The 23,054-nt window shown below is 35.6% G+C and overlaps 1 protein-coding gene across 2 annotated transcripts in view; it reads left to right on the forward strand.

Annotated features, from left to right (window-relative positions):
* Positions 1 to 23,054, forward strand: part of LOC145263625 (ferric reductase SjCytb561-like) — a 127,897-nt gene that overhangs the window by 100,459 nt on the left and 4,384 nt on the right. For both annotated transcript variants that reach the window (XM_080120468.1, XM_080120469.1), the window contains 3 exons: positions 14,237 to 14,455; positions 17,538 to 17,746; positions 21,390 to 21,544. In XM_080120468.1, the coding sequence (XP_079976594.1) occupies positions 14,237 to 14,455; positions 17,538 to 17,746; positions 21,390 to 21,544 (583 nt within the window). The remainder of the gene's footprint in view (positions 1 to 14,236; positions 14,456 to 17,537; positions 17,747 to 21,389; positions 21,545 to 23,054) is intronic.

Raw genomic sequence — 23,054 nt, forward strand, 5'->3', positions numbered from 1 at the left:
CAAGAACTTACTTCAGCCCCTCCCCCGTTCTCGATCAAGATAACGTGAGGTCATGAGCTTATTTTAATTAAGAATTATTGAAATTATTTTTTGGGAGGGGAAATTTTTTTTTTTTTCATTTTTAAGAATTATTGAACCCCCCCCCCCCCCAGTGGCGTACCATCAGTTTTTGCCGCCCCCCCTGACATATAATCACCCCCCCCCCGCGCTGGTGGCATATAATTACATGCCCCCTCCCGCCGCTGGCATATGATTACCTGTTTTGCTGCCCCCCCCTCCACTGCTGGCATATGACAATTTGTTAAAACCTTCAAAATTCCAAAAGGCCCTCAAAATATTTATTTTCATTGAACTAATGTTTACACAATTCCCCTTTTTTAAATTTTAATTTAACAATTTCTTTTCAATAATTTGAATAATAATTAGTATGTAAACGTTAATGAAACAAAAGAAACTAAATAGTTTTTTTCAAAATAAAAACGTATAATTTAAATTATAAAAAAAATGTTAAATTAATTGGCTACACAAACAAATATAAATTTAAATGAGAACATTTGGACACCTGAAAATGTTATGAAATGATAAAATTATTTTTATGGAAAGTGTTCGACTGAGCTTCAATCTATGGTTCCCCCCCCCTCGCAAAACTTTCACAAGAAACACTCGTCTAGCTGAAAACACTATCAATAATCCCCCCCCCACTCTTTATCTGTGCCTAAACCTAAACGTAGGTTCCATGAACAAAGCTTCTTTCTTAGAACGGCACGTCTGTGGAATTGTCTTCTGTTTTCCTGCTTTCCAGCTGTCTATAATATGGTTGTCTTCAAGTCGAACATAAACAAGTTTCTGATGAGCCGTTCCACTTAAGTTAACAAATTTACCGAACTTCCATTACTATATTGTCCTTTTGACTACTGTGTTACATAAGGGCTGTCCCCTTTTCATGTAAGTATAAAAATGGAGAATTTAGTTTAAAATTAAAATGAAATAGCAATAGACAAATTCGAACCTCGTAATTTAGTTTAGAAATAGATTACGTGTGAGAATTTAAAAATGTAAAACAAACATTTGTTTAGAATATAGATAAATATTTCAAGGAAAGAATGTTAACTATCAAGTTTGTTATGAAATTTTAAATTGAAAGAATGCAGCTTATAAGATAATGTTTTTAACATTTTGGAAGAATAGGTTACTGAGAAATAGGAAAAGTTTTGGACACGTATGTGCAGAACACGTCATGACGTCACGGAAAATAGAAAGTTCTAGGAATAGAGAAAAACTTTAGTTAGAAAACAGTGTGAAGAGACTCAGAGACAGTCAGACGTCTAGAAGCGAGACGTCACTTCAAGGAAAAATGTGAGACTTTGAATTCTTGGTGATGGAACGGCCGGTCGTGAGGAAATAAACCATTATGTGTTTTGTAAAGCTCGTCTTGTGTCTTATGATTCTTACAGAAAGGTAAAGTGGAATTGTATTATATATTTGTGTTGTATGTCTTTACATACACGTCTCAACATCATCATGTCCGAACTGTCTAAACACTATCCCTTCACTCCAAGAGCTTTCTTCTTCCATTCAACACAATTAAGGAATGAACTTTTAATATATAAGAATCTCTTACAATAAAATGAACTTCTCTCTCTCTCTCTGTCTGAGTACATCAACATCCCTCTTAATAAATCTCTCTCGCTAAGAAAAAGCATCACTTATAATAAGACTCTTTCGAAGCATCTCTCTATAATAAGACAAACACTCTTCTAATAAGATTCAAAGCATCTCTACCTAAGACTCTCTCAATGAAACCCCTATATAACAACTGTACACTCTGCAGCCCTTATTCTTGGGTGGCCTCCCGGCCTTGATAAGTGGTGAGGCCCATGTAAAAAAAAAAAAGTAAAAAATTTATTTACTTTTTTGTTGTTGTTAAAGTTTAGACATGTACCTTAACCTTTGATCAGGACACACAGTTCTCATCGTTGAACTACAAAAGTTAAATATAAGTGATACTGTGTTGAAAACACTTTTGAATTTGATATCATCTGATTTGGTTGAAGTTTCTTTTGTCATTTTTAGCATTTGTCATTTTGCTATCTTTTAAAATTTTTACCAGAACTTGCAAGTATGCATTTTTTTTTTTTTTTTTATGTCTTATATTTATTTTCACCAATGATTTGCTTCTAACAATGTCTATTTCTCCTCGCATTGTTTTATTGCTGATTTTTCTCTATTCCAGTTCCGTTCATTTTAAAAAAAAATCTTTTCTGATTTCTTTTTTTTTTTTAATTATTATCTGAAGTGCATTGTATTCAGTTTATTGTTGTAAATCTGAATGGCGTTAGTCGGGGTGCAGAAAACGATATTATTTTAATGCCCGTAACTGAACATCTTTTGCTAAAAGATATCCAATATCTGGAATAGTACTGCAGTGATTCATAGTTATTTAATCTATCAAAATCGTATTTCTGGTTTGTTCACAATTTAATTAATATGTACACAAAAAAAAAAAATGCACTGTTTCACAAATTAATTTTCATACTGAAAACGGATCTTTTCTATACTTTTATTCCTGCATGATTTCTATATATACTATTTATCCAAAACTAATCCACATTCAAATGGTTATCTAATTTGCATATTACATTTAAAAAATCTGTTTTAATAATTAGCTATAAATTTTTAACAGAAATTATTTTTAGGTACGAATTGTTTTAAGTATTCTATTTAGAATTATATAAAGTTGGTTAATTTTCAACTTACATAAAAATAAATTTAGTGTAAATTATTATAACCAACATTAGCTGCATTTAAAAACTGAAGAAGTTCTTATTTAACCTAGGAGTTATTTCCCTTTCAGTTTTGAGATTTTATTTCCCTGTTTGAATTTTATAGATGAAGATGTACTATGTTTTATGCTCCCGAAAATCTAAAATGTCAACTTTCAGGAAAGTCGTAACAACTTAGGATATTTGGTGTATCTTAAATAGTCTGTGACTAGACCATCCGCCCAGCAATATGTTTTTTTTTTTAACGCCGGGTATAAAAACTAGTTTATGACTTGAAATACATATATTGCCTAATATACAGTATTTTAATTTATTTTCTAAGGTAAAATGTTTCCTAGAAGTAAATACATAGTTTCTTGTTTAAACGATCAGAGAATAACTAGCTTAGCAGGTACGTGTACGATTTTTGATCGTGACAGACTAGCGGCGCATGAAAAATAAATATAAAAAAACGAAGTTTGTTGGAAATTTGTTAAAATTGTCAGATTAAAAAATGTCGCCTGTCACCTGTATCAAATTGCTTGGATTCACCAGTGTCTGAAAGTAAAGCTTATTCATCATATATTGTCATTATGTTACATGATAAGGGCTGCCCCCTCTTCATGTAAGTATAAAAATAGAGAGATAAGTTAAAATGAAAATAAGAGAAAGCAGAAATCGAACCCTGGACATAAGTTTTAAAGAACAATAGGTTTAAATGGAATGTCCAGTAAATTGTTAATTCGGATGAAATAAATAATAAATAAACTATTCAATTGTTAAAAGAATGTGGATAATAAAATATGGGTTAAATAAATTAGATATGTAGGTTAAATTCCTTTGTGAAAACAACACAAGAAAAATAGGTTATTGGGAAATCAATGTCGAAAACGTGCAAAGTCGCGCATGTTGAAACACGTGAATTTTGCTCACGTGGCCGGGATGCATGGATTTCTCAATATAGGAAGGAGAGTTAGTTGGTCGGGGAGACAGTCAGGGGAGACGGTCAGTGAGAAAACTCAGAGACAGGCGGACGTCTGAAGCGAGACGTCACTTCAGAAACTAAAATGTAAAACTTTGAATTCTTAATGAGGAAATCACGACCGGTCGTAAAGAAATAAAATTCATCATGTGTTTTGTGATAAAGCTCATCTTTGTGTTTGTGATTTCTACAAAAAGGTAAATTGTATTGTTATTATGTCTGTGTTATAAAATGTCATTACATACACATCTCTCTCTCTAAGATACAACATCATATGTAATAAGACAATAACTCTCACTAAGACTCATATCTTTACTAATAAGAACTCACGTAACATACGCGCACAAGTGGTATCGTCTAATACTAATAACTACATATCACTCAGTATATAACAATTATTTGGTGCCAAGCAATGGATTTATTCTGAAAAAAAAACCCTACTTTCCTAAGGCCTGGGGTAGGGTTGTTAAGAAACATTTTTTTTTATTGAAAAGTAGCCACACCATTGATGCTTTAAAATTATAGAGACGTTTGTTCAACGTTGAATGAAAATCAAAATGTCAATAAATGAGAAATTTGAATGTTTTGCTATTTCGATTTAGGGTCCAATGATGAATAAATTATACATTTGTTAATTCTGTTTAAATGTATATATATATATTTTTTTTTTTTTTTTTTTTTTTTTTGTGTTGCATTATCATTTTGAATGCAACTGACTTTTAATTTATTTTCTTAACTGGAACCTCAATAACAATGAAACGTTAAAAACACCCCAGCGGCTATCAGCAACATCAAGGTAAAAAGATACAGCGCTAAACGCTATGAAAGCCTTTTTGCTGAAGTGAAATTGGCACGAGTTTTAGTTCTATTGATGCTGAATGGATGTCGCACAAAAAAGCAATAAAACAATTTTTTTTTTTACAGAGGCATCACCACTTATCAAGGCCAAGAGGTCACTCAAGGATAAGGGTTAAAGAGTGTACAGTAGAAATTGGACAACATAGTAATCATTAGTAATGAAAATTTGGTAAATTTGATAACTTATATAGAACGGCTCATCAAGAACTTATTTACGTTAGACTTGAACACAACCATATTCATAGTCAGCCGGAAAGCAGGAAATAGTCCTATACATTGACTTAAAGTAATCTATAATGAACAGCAACCATTAATATCTCTTTATTAAGAGATAGTATTGCAATAATCATTACACAAACTAAACCGGTACTCATTGAAATAAAAACTTCCGGATATTAAGAGAAAGGCGAAGTCATTCTCCTTCGTTGTAGTCTAAAGGCAACTTACTCAAATTGTCCAAAATTCCATGCATTCGTATACATTACTACTTATCCATCCATCTATATTTAACTATATTTACAACATATGCAATAACCTATATCTATCAGGTATAACTGTACTCCATATCAAATGTTCTCTTGTATCTATACTGAGCATATCTTATCTTTCAGTCTTACTAAATATTCGGTTTGGGCACCAAATCAGAATTTCTAATAAGTAAATCATACCCTAACACTTTATTCGTATCCTAAACCTACTAAACCATATCTAATCATCCATTCCTAAACTTACAAAACTATATCTAACCATACATTAACTCGTGTCTCTCAATCCAATACTGTAGCAAATTTAGCTGCTTTCACAGCACAAATTTTTACCTATACCCTCTCCCAGTAACAATGAAAATGGAAACATAGTAATGCCCTTTTTTAACCAGGTTACCTACTAAAACCAGCCCATATATCTATTTACCAAATTACACATGACTCAAAACTTACTGTTTTACCCATACTATATTGCACTCGCATCTCATGCCCTGCTATCATCTAAAATATAGCTTGGGCACAACTCGTAGTTCAATTCTTAACACCTACTCACACTCTAATATTATACTAGACCCAAGCTCACATGAATAAAAAAAAAATAAATAAAAAAAATAAAAGGAAAAAATATATATATATACAAAAGAGAAAGCCTCAAATCACATTATCTCCTCCTAACAAGCCTCCTTACAATTCATAGTTGCTTACACTGCATGAGCTCTACTCAACCTCTTTATCCAGTAACAATGAAATAACAATGTCCCTAATCCACTTTGAGGAGTGTAACTATTTTAGCAGATATAACCTCTACAAACTAACCCAATAACATTAACTAACCACGCGGGGTCGCAGAAATACCTGGATTAGAATCCAGGCGCAGAGCAAACCCTCTCAGTGGTGACGGACCCAGTAGATCTCTCCAGATCATCCGTCTAGGAGAAGGAAAACTCTGAAACCAAACCAAAGAGGAGGGAGGCCTCTTCAGTCTTGGATGACAACCTTCCTAGAGCTGGTGACTCAATCAAATTACCGGTTTGCAAACCTAAAATGCTTAAGGAGTAGATAGGTCCTGCCTATCGCCCGGCTTCCATACTCCTTCTTTGCCTATTAGTCAGGTGCAGAGATACTATCACAGTGATTCGAGAGAAACACCCAGTGGTAGATCTTGTTTCTTGTCTAGGGCAATGAACGCCGTTTCCCCACTCCCGACACACCCCACCCCTAAAGCTGGGCACTTGAGAATGCTTGAGTACCACATATGCCTGAGCAATTAGATTGGGTTGACCTTCCTCCGATGGGTTGAGGGTACCGGATTGACAGTTACTGGCTGCTGTTTCCGACTGGTAGTACAGGAGCCCTAACTCTTTGGTAGCGCTTAGAGCGGCTGCTCCATCAACAGTTGAATAATATCGGGATGTTTGCAGTGCCATGGCGCGCATGGAAAGGGACCTTGCACTCATCCCCGGTGGGCTTTCCTGAGGCCACAGTCCTAGTTGATGGAGGGTCAGCTGATGGTCTACTTGTGATGCATGTGTGATATTCTGCATAACCTCCTGTTCGGCTTCCCCTAACCCAACTGAAACTCGTTAAAAAAAACATGATGACAGTACAATCTAAAAATAAGCTTAAACCAGGCTTAGGGTCAAACAAATCCAACTTGCCTCCTCCCTTGAGGCTTGCATTCACAAATATCCGTGGGCTTAGAACTAATTTAGCTGATGTTGAAGCATTTCTCCTAACAAATACCCCGGATATCTTAGCACTAAGTGAGACTAACCTACACTCCTCCATCCCCTCTAACTACTTTAACATGACTGGATATCTCCCACTCTGCCGTAAGGACTCTGAGACATATGCACGGACTTGGAGTTTACATTCGTAATACCCTTCCCTTGACTAGAGAAACAAACCTAGAAACGGATGATCAAGCCTTTATGTGCTTTAGACTAATCATGCAACACAACATTAGCTACTTTTACTTTCTCTACCGCTCTCCCTCGACCCAAGACTGCACCATAATAAACAAAGTATCTGACAGCATAGACACAGCACTCTCCTTCGACACTAGCGCCCAAGTACATGTATTTGGCGACTTTAATGTCCATCACAAAAACTGGCTTGGATTCTCTACTTATACAGATGCAGCAGGCAGCGCAACTCATAGCTTCTCTGTATCTCACTCCCTATCGCAAATTGTTACTTTTCCAACCCGCTTCCCTGATCAGGAAGAACAACACGCATCACTATTATATCTGTTTTTGACCATAGTTCCTGATGATTGTGTAACGAAAGCCGACAGCCCACTTGGGAACGCTGATCATGCGGTGATAATGGTTGAAATCGCCCTAAACTCTAGACTCAAAACTGAAGAGCCAGTGCTCAAAACAACGAGATATTATAAAAAGGCTGACTGGGAAGCTATCAGAGATCTTATCAGACACGCCCCATGGGGAAATATGTTTTCTCTTCCTGCTGAACAGTGTGCAACCGAGACCACTGAATGGTTCAAAACTGCAATCGAAGCGCATGTTCCCATGCGGAAATTCTATAGCAAGCCCCACTCTCCCCAATGGTTTACTTCGACTTGCGCAACTGCCATTGCTCAAAGGCAGCATGCATTCCGCAGGTTTAATCGACATAAGTCCAGTTCAAACAGACAGAAGTACATAGAAGCTAGAAGTAACGTTAAGAAAGAAATAGCGACAGCTAAGAGGGAATTTACGGAAACCACTAAAAAACGCATCGAAGCACAAAAACTAGGAACTCGTGACTTCTGGAAAATCTACAACAGTGTAGTAAATAATGGGCAATCAACAATTCCCCCACTAAGCAACAATCACGAGGTTCTTTGCTCAGCAACCGAGAAGGCTAACATGCTTGCCAGTCGGTTTGCCTCAAACTCCACACTGGACCCTCTAAACCACCCCCTACCTCAATTTCCTATGCGGACAGACGCCACGCTAGACGATCTGAAAATCACCCCTGCTCAGGTGCATGCTATCATAAAAAACCTTGACACTTCCAAAGCATGTGGATCCGACCTCATCCCAGCTGTGCTATTAAAAAAGTGCTCAGCCGAAGTAGCTCCAGTTCTCTCCAAACTCTACAACAAATGCCTTAATGAATCTTGCTTTCCGAGCTGTTGGAAAACTGCTTCTGTAGTACCAGTATTCAAGAATTCTGGCGAAAGAACTGACCCATTAAATTATCGCCCTATTAGCCTCCTCCCACTTTTTGCCAAAATATTTGATACCTTAATTAACCATGCTCTAGTCCAGCACCTTACAGATGCTAAACTTCTGACCGACCATCAATATGGATTTAGACAAGCCCGTTCCACGGCAGACATCCTCACTGTAATCTCTGAACGCATATACCATTCACTGGACAAAGCGGGAGAGGGCAGAGCGGTAGGTCTAGATATATCTAAGGCTTTTGACAGGGTATGGCATGAGGGTCTCCTCAGGAAGATTAGATCTTACGGTATCACTGGTAAAATACTTAACGTAATTAAATCCTTCTTAGATAAGAGAAAAATCCAGGTTGTCCTCGACGGTCGTACATCTAAACAATATGATATAAATGCGGGAGTGCCCCAAGGATCTATCCTTGGACCTCTGCTGTTCCTGATATTCATAAATGACCTCCCCGACAAGATTGCCTCTGAGATGGGTATATATGCTGATGACACCACACTCTATAGCAGGCACGACAGGAAAACAAATGAACATATATCTAAAGTAATGGCAGAAATACTAGAGGATGACCTCCAATCAGTAGTGGAATGGGGACAAAAATGGATGGTAATGTTCAATGCCACCAAGACAAAACTGGTTTCATTCAATAATTACAAGAAACCTTCTCTACCACCTATAGCAATGGCCAACGACTCTTTATCTGAGAGTACGTCTCTCAAGCTCCTTGGCCTAACGTTCACTGGAAACATGAGTTGGAACAATTACATCGAGGGCATTGCAAGGGCCGCTGCGGGGAAGGTGGGCTCTCTCTACCGTGCTAGAAAACTACTAACACCCGAAAGTATCCTGTACCTCTATAAGGCCACTATTCGCCCATGTATGGAGTATTGCTGTCATATTTGGGCTGGTGCATCTGCTACTAGTCTCTCGCTCCTTGACAAGGTTCAAAAGAGAGTCGCCAATCTGATAGGCCCTAAACTGGCATCTAAGCTTCAGCCTCTGTCCCATCGACGAAACGTTGCATCCCTCTGCCTGTTCTACAAGTATTATAATGGTGAATGCTCTGAAGAACTGCAAGCACTTGTGCCCCCACGACGTGAACACCCTCGACAGACCCGACAAGCTGCAAAATCCCACCCCCACACTGTAGAGATCCCTAGATGTAAAAGATCTTTCTACTCCAGTAGTTTCTTCCCCAGAACTGCTAGACTTTGGAATTCCATTCCAGGTCACTGCTTCCCCAACTGTACTGACATGCATAAGTTCAAGTGCAACGTGAGCCAACATCTCGCTGCCCTAATCCCTACATAGTACCCCAGTAGATGTTTCCCCTGATAGTAGCCCCCTACACCAAAGTGGCAATGTGCCTTGTTTGGGGTGAAAATGTAATTTAAAAAAAAAAAAACGGAAGACAATTCCACAGGCGTGCAGTTCTAAGAAAGAAGCTTTGTTCATGGAATCTACATTTAGGTTTAGGCACAGATAAAGAGTGGGGGGAATTATTGATAGTGTGTACAGCTAGACGAGTGTTTCTTGTGAAAGTTTGGCGAGGGGGGACCATAGATTGAAGCTCAGTTGAACACTTTCCATGAAAATAACGATATATCAGAGACAAACTCGCAACATCTCTTCTGTGAGATAGAGGTTGCAAGGAAGAGAAAAGGACATCTCCTACGAGGCTACGAAGTCTATTTTGAACTCTATCAAGGCATCTTGGAGAAGTGAAAAAAGACACTCCAGTTGCAAACAATTATCGATGCAGCACACGTATCGCTGAGGGTGAAAGAGAAAAAGAAGTTGGGTACATTATGCACAGTTTTAGATGTGATGCTTTTTAAGGGACATCGTGAGGATGCGGCAGAATTAAACAAATGTAACTTCTTGGAGCTTATTTTTTTGCGGACTGTCATCTTCGTTGTTGTTGTATCCCGTGTCAGCTAGCTCACGTCTGGGCTTCAGGTGGTTAACCATGATGGGATAGGAATGCTGGCACTGTGGGTAAAGGCGTTGAATCTCTACGGTGCCAGGTGAGCAATGTCTGAAGATAGCAGTTTCAATCCTAGAATTATTTTCTGGTATTAGATTTTGTCTTGGACCATACATGTAAACATTAACGTACCGGTCAATAGAATAAAGTGTATGTAAAGCATATATAAAAATTTAACGATAGCTGACCATTCAGTATAGGATGAATTGGGGTCGTTAGGGTAACATTTGAGCGGACCACTCCAGGTGATATTTACTCTAGTTCTTCCTTCAACTTCTTGGGCTAACATTCACAGGCAACACGAACTGGAACAAATATGTTGAGGAAATTGTAAAAGCTGCTGCAAAGAAGGTAGGTTCCCTCTACCATGCTAGAAAATTACTTGCACCTGGGAGTACTATATATCGCTACAAAGCCACCATTCGCCAGTTCATCTGCTGCATCTGGGATGGTGCATCTGCCACTCGTCTATCCCTCTTAGACAGCGTCCAAAAGTCTTTCCATCCAAAAAAAAAAAAAAAAAAGGGTCCAAAATTTAATAAATCCTTCACTATCAACCAAGCTCTAACCCCTGTCTCATCACCTTTTTTACGAATACTTTAATGAACCTAGCACACTTATGCTATCTCAACATAAATATCTTGATTAACCTGACAAGCATCAAAATTCCACCCCTTCACTGATAGTTTTTTTCCTTGAACAGTATGACTTTGGAATTGCCTCCCTGTTTCTTGTTTCCTTGACTGTTCTAACATGCAGAAAATTAAATGTAATGTAAAGACATCTCGCTGCTTAACTCCCTACATAGAGCCCCTGTAGGCATGGTCCAAAATCGTAGCTTTCGTCCAAGTGGCAATATGTCTCGTTTGGAATGAATAAGAGTTGAAAAAAAAAATTAAAAAAAAAAAAAAAAAATTTAAAAAAAAAAAATTAAAAAAAAAAAAAAAAAATTGTGCATAGTTTCTTATTTTGAGATGCCGCAAATATTCATCTTTGAAAGTTATTGGAATGCTGTGTATAATACAGGGTGGAACGATAAGATTGTTGCCCTAGAAAAGATGACATGATTCCATTTCCATTTGGCCAGTTATGTACAAACCACAAGAGCAATAGGAGCCTTCTATCATGTTTGAAAGCGACGCAATGTTCAATGAGTGAGATCTGAGATGCGCCGCTGTACAACTTCTGCTCTCTACCGACCCAAGTTATGACAACAGGACCATTGCCAGCACTCTTCTCTCACTGGCCCCACCGCCTCCCCCAACCTGAACCCGCTGGACTACCTCATTCGGTCATCCGTCGAGAACATCACTGGCACTTGTGGAGAAAGCATGCTTAGTTCCAGGGTCCTGGATATGACCTTAAACTATATCCGATGGTGATGCCTCAGCTTGCGGGCTTTGGGGTGTGTGGAGCCACCCTTTAATTGCCATTGCTCCCAGGTCCACTCTGACCCGGACTGGTAGTACCTGTTAGGGTCCCAACTATGGGTTAAATAGAATCCAACTTGACAAATAACAAATATATTCTATTAAAAACTTTTCCTTCAAAAATCACTGGATTCAGCATTAAATAACCTGAAAAGAGTTGATATGCTGTAAAACAAAAAAAAAACAACCAACCAACCCAGTTCTGGACCTGTATCGAGGTGGTGATGAGGCCGAAGGCGGCTACATTGAGTAGATATCTAATAACCTGAATTGATTTTTTTTTGTTTTTGTTTTTTTCTTTTTTCCAATAAATTTTTTTAAAAATGCTGTAGTGTTTTCTTTAGGCCAACAATTTTATTGTTCCACCATGTACGTATAGTCACGGAGAAATACGTCCCATTCCTTGGGCGGAGGTAAGAATATTGGAAACAAAACTGAATCCTTTTGTTCAGCGGAAACATTTTGTCTTCCTCAAAAATTTCGCAATTTGCTACGGATAATTCACAAAATTGTTTGCGCATGGTCGCTCGCATTGCAAAACGAATTATTTACTTGCTTTGTTTCTGTGGAAATATTTTTGTGATACCTCATCATGAGAAAACAAAGCATTATTTATATATATATATATATATATGATTATTTTCACAGCCGAACAACGTCGCAGCTCACAAGAGCTATGACAGCCAACAAACCAGAAGTCCAAGACTTGAATCTTGTGAGCTACAACATTGTTTGTGGAAATAATCACATATATATATATATATATATATATATAATAAATTCCACAGCCAAACAACGTCGTTGCGGGCTGCGACGTTGTTTGGCTGTGGAATTTATTATATACAATCTCTCACATTCTGAAAATCATATATATATATATATATATATATATATATATATATATATAATTTTGTTTTTCTGTTTTTCAGAATCTTTCACATTCTGAAAATTTTATATATATATATATATATATATATATATATATATATATATATATATATATATATATATATAAATTTACCTTGTTTGTCTGTGTGCGGAATGGTCTCCGTCAGTTTTTTGTTCTACAGACTTGAAATTTGATATATAGGACATTCGAACCTATGGAGCAAATTCAATTTGGCTTTTAGCAGGTAAAAATAGCTGCTAAAGGATAAAAATTGACAAATATTGAAACTTGGTGTAAATCGACTTAAATTGCAGAACAATGCAGAGATGTAATGGATAGACTCAAAATGAAGCAACTTAAGATATAATGACGGAACCAGCTATGTAGTTTCTGCCTTTTTTGATTCGATATATCCATGTGTGTGTGTATATATATATATATATATATATATAATGTATAAAATGTGTGCGTGGGTGTCGTTTTTATAACATTTATAATAATGTCTTTACTTGTGACAGACGGTCAGGTGGCATATTCATAATGCTATATTTCGGGACATCTCCCTTTCATCAGGTGTGTTTGTTTTTCAAACGTGCATTATGCGTAAAAGTCGGTTAATTTTTTTATAGTTTTGATATGTCGTTAGCTCAGATGGTAACAAATAGTGCTGGAGTGCTAAATGCTTTGGTTTCAATTCTAGCTGATGGCACCAAAGTCGTTATTTATTTAAAAAAAAAATTTTTTTCACATATTTAAACCACTTCTCTATATGGGGTACAATATAATAATCAAAGAGAATTGGCTCTATAATAATAAGAAATGTCATTTTTAAGCACCTTTTATAACTGGGCAATGCCGGGCGGCCTGCTAGTTGAATACAAAAAATAAAAGAAAACTATTTTGATTTGAACTTGGCACACCCTCGTTTTTAATTTGTGTTGTTAACCAGTTAGCTACTGTCACCTCCTTGCTTGGATTACGGGTGAATGGGTCTAATTGTGATGTGGCCGTTACACTTTAACCGTGTCATTACATTTCAACTATTCGGACCCGCATGTTGTCTGGTACAGTTGCAGGAACAAACAAAAAAAGAACATAAAAATACAATTAAATTTTTTTTTTTTTTTTTTTTTTTTTTTTTAGGTGAATATAAAACATTTATTTCAGTTATTTCCAACGCATTTCACTGTGTTTTAAAATATCACTCCCGTCAAACATGTCTATCAAGGCACCCGTTCACGTACGTCTTTTTCCTCGCCTGACTTTCCACTATTTTTCAACCACGCTGCGCATTTTCTCTCTCATTGCAGGAGTCAAAACACGTCTGATAGTTTCCTTTGCTAGACTGTGCTTTTTTTTTTTTTTTTTTTTTTTTTTTTTTCCTGTTCTCCTCCTTCTTCCCGCGATGTCGGTGAATTCACACTTGGTTAATTTGCATATGTGCTAAGACGGCTGCTGCTGTTAATATTTTCATTAGTCAGCCATCCTATGGCTGCTGCTGATTTTCTCACGTGTGCCCATATGCACTCTGTTACATAATGATTTAAAGTGTGCAAAAAAAAATCTACAGTGAAACACGTTCATCGTCGATGATCAACATCGGAGCATCTACAGGAAGTATTTAATGATCAAATCCATTTCTTTTTCAGGCATGGACGTCTACGACTCTCCTGACCAGCCTGGAAGTCTCAAATGGTTTCCTGCATTGGTGTTGCTTGCTCAAATGTTGGGGCTATCTTCGGTAATCCTTGTGGCGGTTTGGCTTAGTCACTACCGAGGTGGTTTTGCCTGGCAAAGTGATGTGTCGCGGGAGTTCAACTATCATCCACTCTTCATGGTTCTCGGATTGGTTTTCCTTTATGGAGATGGTCAGTTTATTTTTTATTTTTATATTTTGTAGTATGCCAGTCAAGGCTCTGGTCTGGACAATCAGTCCGATAGAAATTGGGCCATTTCTGTGACTTTTTAGCTGTTGGACTGAGGCAAATGTTCTGGGTAGCTCTAGGAGGTTCATCCTTCCAGATCTTGCCTCTTGGCTTTCCGGTAGAGCAAGTTTGTTGTCTGAGATAGATGTCATCACCAGAGAATGCCGATGGGGCTTTTCTGGCTTATTTTTGCAGAGCGAGAGTGCTCCTTTTTTGGGGGTATTGGTTTATTCATCCCACCTTCTAACCTTGTGTCACATCCTCTTACAGGAGGAGAGAAGTAAATGCTGTGTATGTGTGTATGTTCCCTTTTTTTTTTTTTTCCAGTTGAAGTTCACAGAAATCAAGGGTCTTATCACTTGATCCCCTATATGAGATACATAGATATTTGAATTTTTCATTTTAGTCTTTAAAATCCTTTGAAAAATCAGCAGTTACATAGAAAAGTAATGTTTATCGCTTTAGGTAACGGTTATTTGTTGACTTTAAAAAGTTCTTGTATTATTTAAATTCTTCGAACTTCTATTCTCATAGGGTTAACACTTGAGCTCTATAAGAGATACATAGACATTCGAATGTCCCATTAAAATTCTTTACTTCTGAAACACTAAGTTAACAAAAATTAATAATTTTCCTTTCCCCAATTGACCGTTTAAATATGTTATAGTATACCTTTCATTTTGGTCTCTTGGTTTTACCGGATTCCAGGGCAGGAATTCATCTAGTCTGGTGGAGAATCCAATTTTTTTTTTTTTTTTTTTAAATTTTTTTATTAAATTTTCACCCTGAACAAGGCACATTACCACTTTGTTGTAGGGGGCTACTATCAGGGACATAAGCATCAGGGGTACTGTGTAGGGAGTTGGGCAGCAAGATGTCGGTTCACATTACACTTGAACTTCTGCATGTCGCTACAGTTGGGGAAGCAGGGACCCGGAAGGGAATTCCAAAGTCTAGCTGTTCTGGGGAAGAAACTACTAGAGTAGAAGGCTCTTTTACATCTAGGGATCTCTACCATAAATAAGGATTGTTGATCAAGGTGTGAGAAAAAGAAAAAAAAAAGAACCGGACATTAAAGGTGGATATATTTAGAGCCAGTTTATAAAAAAACTATAACAACAAAAAAGGGGAAATAGGTTTATCAGCAGAACAATGGAGAAGTTGTTCACCAAGATACACAAAAGAAAGTTAAAATAGGATTGTTGATCAAGGTGTGATGAGAGAAAAAAAAAAAGGACCGGACATTAAAGGTGGATATATTTAGAGCCAGTTTATGGGCAGTTTTAGATATGGCTGTAAATTTGGAGACAGAAATTGTTTATGGACAATCCTGAGTTTGCAACAGCTGAGGATATAATTACCCACATCTATTTTGCTAACATTTCCTCCGATGAGATGAGCCATTCATTGAAAATCCATGGGTTAAGAAAAAGACTTTAATAATTATCTGTACTCCTTTGTAAAACGATAATTTTTTTTGTAATTATACATAATTTAACTCAAAAAATTTTCATATATATATATATATATATATTCAGTAACTGAAACATGTGTAACTAAGCAGAAAAATGGTAATAAAAAAAAAAATATATATATATATATATATTTAAATAAGGGAGTAGTCACCAACAATGTATTTTTTTAACATTATTTTATTATTCCGTGTCTTGGTTTTTCATTGAGAATTATGTTTGGATCATTGTAATAATGTTTTTAAGTCATTGAAATCGTTTTTACGCGCGTTTCAGACGTTCTGTGAAGCGTCCTCGTCAGAAATTATTTTCAAATGTGTTGGAGATGTAAAAATGGCAATTTTCATAGTTCATTTGAAGTGTTTCCAAGGGGTGGAGGCTTGTAAGTGTTTATTATTCATTGGCATGCTCAATTTTTATTACTCTTTTATTGGGCTTGTCGAGGGAGGCCGCTGACCTGGCTGTAGTCGCTCTCTCTTTCTATATATATATATATACATATATATATATATATATATATATTTGCTCTGCAATAGTATTGGATACTTTCTTCAGGTTTTTATTAATTACCATTTTTGCTATATAGGCTTGCCTTTTTTCTGTTGTTCTTGGCCTTCGGGCCAGGATAAAAGTGTAGTATCTGTTCCGGCAGATGCTGCAAGCAAAGACCAGATGTGGGGGCAACCCCACATGCCTGACCATGAACCAGCTCCCATTTCCCACCTCTCGGGAGCTGGTCCCCTTTTTCCCTTCCCCCTCCCTTCACTCCTCACATTAAAAATCGGCTTCGTGCCTAATTTGCTCGGTGGGGGAGCAAATAAATACCATCTGTTCTGCTGATGCTACACTTAAGATAATTTGTACCAGTCAATTGAGGGGAAACCCTCTATACTGGGACAATTATTATTTTTGGTAACCAGAGTGCCCCCTTTTTGCCTACTTTTAGAGGAGCTGGTTTTTATCCCACATTAAAAACGGCCTTGTGCCTAATTTGCTTTGGTGGGGAAGCAAATAAATACATATATATATATATATATATATATATATATATATATATATATGCCACAGGAAATGGTGAAAAAGAAAACACAAATGGATTCTATTCCTGAGGACGGTATTATATCATTGAATATTAGATTATAAACAAATGATTTTTTTTTTTTTTTTTTTTTTTTAATTCTGCATTGTACTGATTTTCTAAAATCACAGATTTCATTTAAACAATGTTTACATTATGTGTGTGTGTGTGTGTGTGTATTCCTGAAGGTGTTATTATCACCGAAAATTTGTATGTAAGCAATTAAATTATTTTTTTATCCTGCTTTCTAAAATTGCAGATGTATTATTTTCCTTTTCTTTTTTTTTTTTTTTTTGACTTCGAGCTGACATACACACAGACAAACATACAAACACATGAATACATACAGACAAACATACAAACACATGGATACATACAAACACACACATAGATATACAAACATATTAGCATACACAGACAACTGTTCTTGAAATGTCACGTCTTTTTTTATTTTCCTTCCTCTTTCTCTTTCCAGCCATCTTAGTTTACAGAGTTTTCCGGAATGTCCGCAAGACTTTCATCAAAATCATTCATGCCACCATGTTGCTGCTCTCTCTGATTTTTGCGTCAGTTGGACTCAAAGCCGTCTTTGATTCACATAACTTAGCCGAGAAACCAATATCCAACATGTACAGCCTTCACTCGTGGGTTGGATTGGCCACTGTACTCATGTTTGCCCTACAGGTCAGTCACAGTGTGGTTGGAAGTGATTGCACGAATTTCATTTTTTATTTTTTTTCTTAATAAAAAAATTTAGAATTTTTGGTTTCCCGACAAAGGAGGAATTGGATGTAGTAATTCACTTTTGTTCATTTGTTCAAACTTTTCTCAATAACTACGCCTTGAATTTTTTTTTTTTTTTTTTTTTTTTTAATTTTGCACAAACATTAGTCATGGTTAAAGTAAATTTTTACTAGAACATATTTTCCAGGATAACTCTGGTTGCTCTCATAGAGCACATAATATTGGTAAAATTGCCCCCAAATCGTTCATCCGTTCATCCATTTGCACTTTTCTTAATAACCACGGCTTGGATTTTTAAATTTTGCACAAACATAAGTCATGGTTAAAGTAAATTTTTCACCCGTGGCGGGGACTCCACATACTCAACTTGTTTTTATCTTAATCTGTTATTGCATTTTGTGTGTTTTTGTAAAAATGGCTCTATTCAATTTTTAGCCCTAACTGGTTATAGTCAGCTAATGTACTTCCTAATTTCTGGCATGGCTGCTACCGGTAGCGGTAACAAGGCAAATCAGTTTATTCACCCTTCACTTTTTTACTCCTGCCTATATCTCCCCTGTGCATGTATTTTTTTTTATTTATTATTACGTTTTTCTGATTATTCTTTTTTTATTTAATGATCATTTAAGTTGTTTGGTTGTATTTTAATTAAGAATTATTAAAATTATTTTTTATTTATTTTTTTTAATTATTAAAAACACTTTTTAAAATTTCAACTATTTTGGGTATTGGATAAGACTTTATGATGATTGAAATCAAAATAACAAAATTTCAAACATTTCATTATTTATAATTTCATAAAGATATATTTATTATATAAATTCTAATAAAAACTTTAAAAAAACAAAAAAAAATTATTTTTATAATTTCATAAACATATTTCTTACAAAATTTCAAATAAAATAAAAATGTATTTTTAAAACTTTTTTTATTAAAAGTGAAAATAAAGACTAATTGTTATTTTTATCTGTATAATTTTGTTAATTTTTATTGTATACTTTTTAATAATGTCATTTTCTTATATTTCAATAAATCGCTTCACAATTGAAATACTGAAGAACAATAAAAGTGAACGAACTTATATGCCTTGTCACCGATTCCAGTAGCAGTCACACCAGAAGTTAGGAAATATGTTAGCTAACTATAACCGCCCTAATCTTACACTAACTCCAGACAAGGCATGAAACCACTTGATGAAACTTAACCCTAACCGAATCCATTGCCCTAATCTTATTTGTAGAAACATTAAAAACTATTTTTAAAAAAGCAAAAATACAGAAAAATCTTATGTACACATTAACTACTGAATAAAGATGTCATATTCCAAAAATTATGTAAATTGATCAAGTGTTTTTTAATCAAAATAAAATTTTATGATTTTTAGAAATGAAAGTTTTAATTATTTTGAATATAAACATCTTTGTAGCCAAATTGAATTCTTGGTTTTAAATTTTGGTAAACTTTAAAACAATATGGCTGCTTCTGGCCTTCTCCTTACACATAAAATTTGATTTGCTTAAATAAAAAAAAAACATACTTGATCAATTTACATGAATTTGGTTTACAATGAGTCTTCAAATATCAGGTCTGTTATTGCAGTCGTCGATAATCACGGCTCTCCAGTCTGCTTTGCATTCTGTCTTTCTGATGACATCTATAGTCATGTTTCCAGTGACCCTGCTGAGACTGTCGGTGACATTTGTTCGTTGTCTTCCACTGTTCTTTTTTTCCAGTGATTTTTCTTAACATCTTTTTTCCAAGCCGTCTGCCCGCATCAAATGGCTGAAGAACATTAACTGTACATCATAAAGATTTTTTATATTTTTGTTTTCTAAATGAGTACATTTTTAAATAAGCACCAAAAACTCTTTTAAAAAAATTTAAATTATCTCCCTTTGTAATCATGAGAACGGCTTAAAATGGCAGCAACTACCACGTACAATCAAAAGTAAAATTTATTTCTTGATGAAATAAATTGAAAAGAAGAAAATATAATTATCAAAAAGACAGAAGATGCCTAAATTCTTGTTTTTATCTTAATCTGTTATTGTATTTTGTGTTTCGTTGTGAAAATGACTAGATTCAATTTTTAACTCCAACCTAACAATAAAACCGAACCGAACCTTAATTCAACCCATTACTCTAATCTTATTTGAACAAAAACAAACAAAAAAAACAAAGATGCAGAAAAATCTTTATGATGTATATATTTGTCACGGAACAAACATCTCATATTCCAAAAATCATATCAATTGATCAAGTAGGTTTGTTTTTTTTCGAAAACTAAGAAAATCAAATTTTACAGTTTTTAGTGATTAAGTTTTACTCTGAATGCAAAAAAAAATCTCTCTAGTCGAATTGGATTGTTGCCCTTGGATTTTGGCAAAATTTAAAATAATATGGCTGCTCCTAGCTTTCGCTTTACTTCCACATAAAATTTGATTTTCTTGAATTGATCAAGTGGATTGTTTTAATTATGTGATTTTTGGAATATATCTTTGTTCTGTGACGAGTACATACATCATAAAGAATTTTGTGTTTTTTAAATGAGTGTAATCTATAATATAAATCTCACCTGTCTGTTTGAATGTAATGATATGTATGTGTCTGCCGACAGGCGACAGATTTTCACGAGATCAGTCTCATTTTGAAGCTTGACCCTTCGGATGAAAAATTGGCTAAAAACATTAATTTCTTCACCTTCAACTGGGCACTTTTCTACAGGGAGGGGTAGATTTTTTCATTGATATTTTCAAAGTCATCTCTTTTCGATTGACTAGCCTTAATTTAAACCTTCACCACTAATGGTTTGGCGATGGACACAATGGCAAAGACGTCAGGGTTTTTTTTTTTTTTTTCATATTTTCCTCTTTCACGGTACGGGTTCGAACCTGCCTGCCTGCCTACTACCACTTTTTTTTTTTTTTATTAACACGCACCTCCAAACACCCGGGCAACGCCAGGTACCCAGGCTAGTTCTAAATAAACACCAAAAAGTCTTTTGAAAAACTTTGACTTATCTCCCTTTTGAAATCATGAGAACTTCTTAAAATGACAGCAACTGGCATGTTCAGTTAAAAGTTGAATTTCTTACATAATTATAAAAATATTGGATTATTTCCATAAATTTTAGTCTACGCTAATTGTTCATCATTGGCAAAAGTGCATTAAGAATGCTGGTGACTATGTAAGAAAAAAAATTCTAGAGCATAAAAGGTTACTTGTTTTAATGTTACCACTCCTGTCTTTGTAGCTCTTCAACTTTTTGAGTTAAAAAAAAGTGGGTTTTTTCTTTTATTTCTTTGTCTTTTTTCTTTTATTTCTTTGTCTTTTTTCTTTTATTTCTTTGTCTTTTTTCTTTTATTTCTTTGTCTTTTTTTCTTTTTTCTTTGTTTCTTTTTTCTCTTTTTTTCTTTTCTTTTTTTCTCTTTTTTCTTTTTCTTTTTTTTCTGTTTTTCATTTTCTTGTTTTTTCTTTGTTTTTTTTTTTCTTTTTTGTATTCTTGTTTTTTCTTTTCTTTTAGGAACGTTATTCATATTTATTTATTTTTAAGTGAATTGTTTTTCTTTCTGTTTTTCTGCAGTGGGTCTTTGGTTTTTGTTCGTTTTTGCTGCCAAACATCAGTTTCCAGTGGAAGGTGAATCTGATGCCATTACACGTCTTCTTTGGAATGACCATCCTTTGTTTGGCCTTAGCATCAGCACTGACAGGATTGACAGAGAAAGCTTTCTTTGTCTTGTAAGTTCCACTATTTTCTCTTCCTTCTTTTTTTTCGGTACTGGTCGAAAACCTGACCCAAGGTCACTGCAGCATCTTCTTTTATGGTAAGTGTTGGATATTTGGCAGGTGACCCCAGGTAGAGAGGCATTCGATAGGTTGCACACATACAAATCAATTCCATTTGAGGAATACAAGGTTTTCCACCATTGAAGTGCATTATTTGACCAGAAACGTGTGAGAGGATATCGGTTAAAAGGTCGAGACAATAGATAATGGGAAATATTAAACATTCCAGGTTGAAAGAATGCTTATATAAATCGACACAACAGAAAGTGAGAAAGAGTTGGTCACGGTGCAAGGACAAGCTGACTCATTTTTCTCCATTACCAAAACCTCCGCTCCACACCCCTGCCACGCACCCTCACTGATATCAACACCTGTCATACTAAATCAAAAAGGCTGTCATTGGGAATAAACAAAATATTTTTATAAACCAACTGTATTGTGTTCATTGTCATTGTGTATATATCATAGACCAGTGACAAAAGTCGATTTAGAAATTATATCGACTGAAAAGCATATTGAACGACAGGCCGCAGTGAATGGATAACATAATTTGCTGGAAAAGCAGCTAAACAAAGCTGATGAGATTAGCCAATCAACAGTCAGCAGACACTTATTTGATATATTGTCAAAAACAAAAAAAAATTGACTGCTTCTATAATACAGGGTGACCCACTTAAAAGTGGTCCAGAAAATGTAGTAGAGAGGAGGAATGTTCTTTTATTGTTTAAATTGCCTGTAGCGTTGTTTATATTGCCTGTAGCATTGTTTATATTGCTTGTAGCATTGTCTATATTGCCTGTAGCGTTGTCTATATTGCCTGTAGCGTTGTCTATATTGCCTGTAGCGTTGTTTATATTGCCTGTAGCGTTGTTTATATTGCCTGTAGCGTTGTTTATATTGCCTGTAGCGTTGTTTATATTGCCTGTAGCGTTGTTTATGTTGCCTGTAGCGTCGTTTATATTGCCTGTAGCGTCGTTTATATTGCCTGTAGCGTCGTTTATATTGCCTGTAGCGTCGTTTATATTGCCTGTAGCGTCGTTTATATTGCCTGTAATGTTATAAAAGATGCTGGAAGTGCTCCCCATTGGCATCTATGCATTTCTGAGCGCGTTTAACGTTTGCAGATACTGCCTGTAGATTTCTCTGGTGATTCGTCTGATAGTGTTCGTAATGTTCTCCTTTAGTTGGTCTAAATTACGAGGATTATTTGCATAAACTTTTTGTTTTAAAGTTCCCCAAAGATAAAAGTCACATGATGACAAGTCTGGGGAACGTGGTGGCCATAACAATTTGCTTATTGTTCTCTCTTCCGTAAACATGCCATGAACTCATGTCATGTGATCTGTGAGATGTGTGGCATGTAGCGCCATCTTGTAGAAAAAAAAATTGCATTTTGTTTTGTGGTGTCAGTTGGTTGTTAAGAGAAAGATTATATCGATCCGGCTATCTTCTTCAGGTGCAT

Source organism: Euprymna scolopes, chromosome 39 (genome assembly GCF_053919585.1).
Source record: "Euprymna scolopes isolate OS-2025 chromosome 39, ASM5391958v1, whole genome shotgun sequence".
Classification (NCBI taxonomy): Eukaryota; Metazoa; Mollusca; class Cephalopoda; order Sepiida; family Sepiolidae; genus Euprymna; species Euprymna scolopes.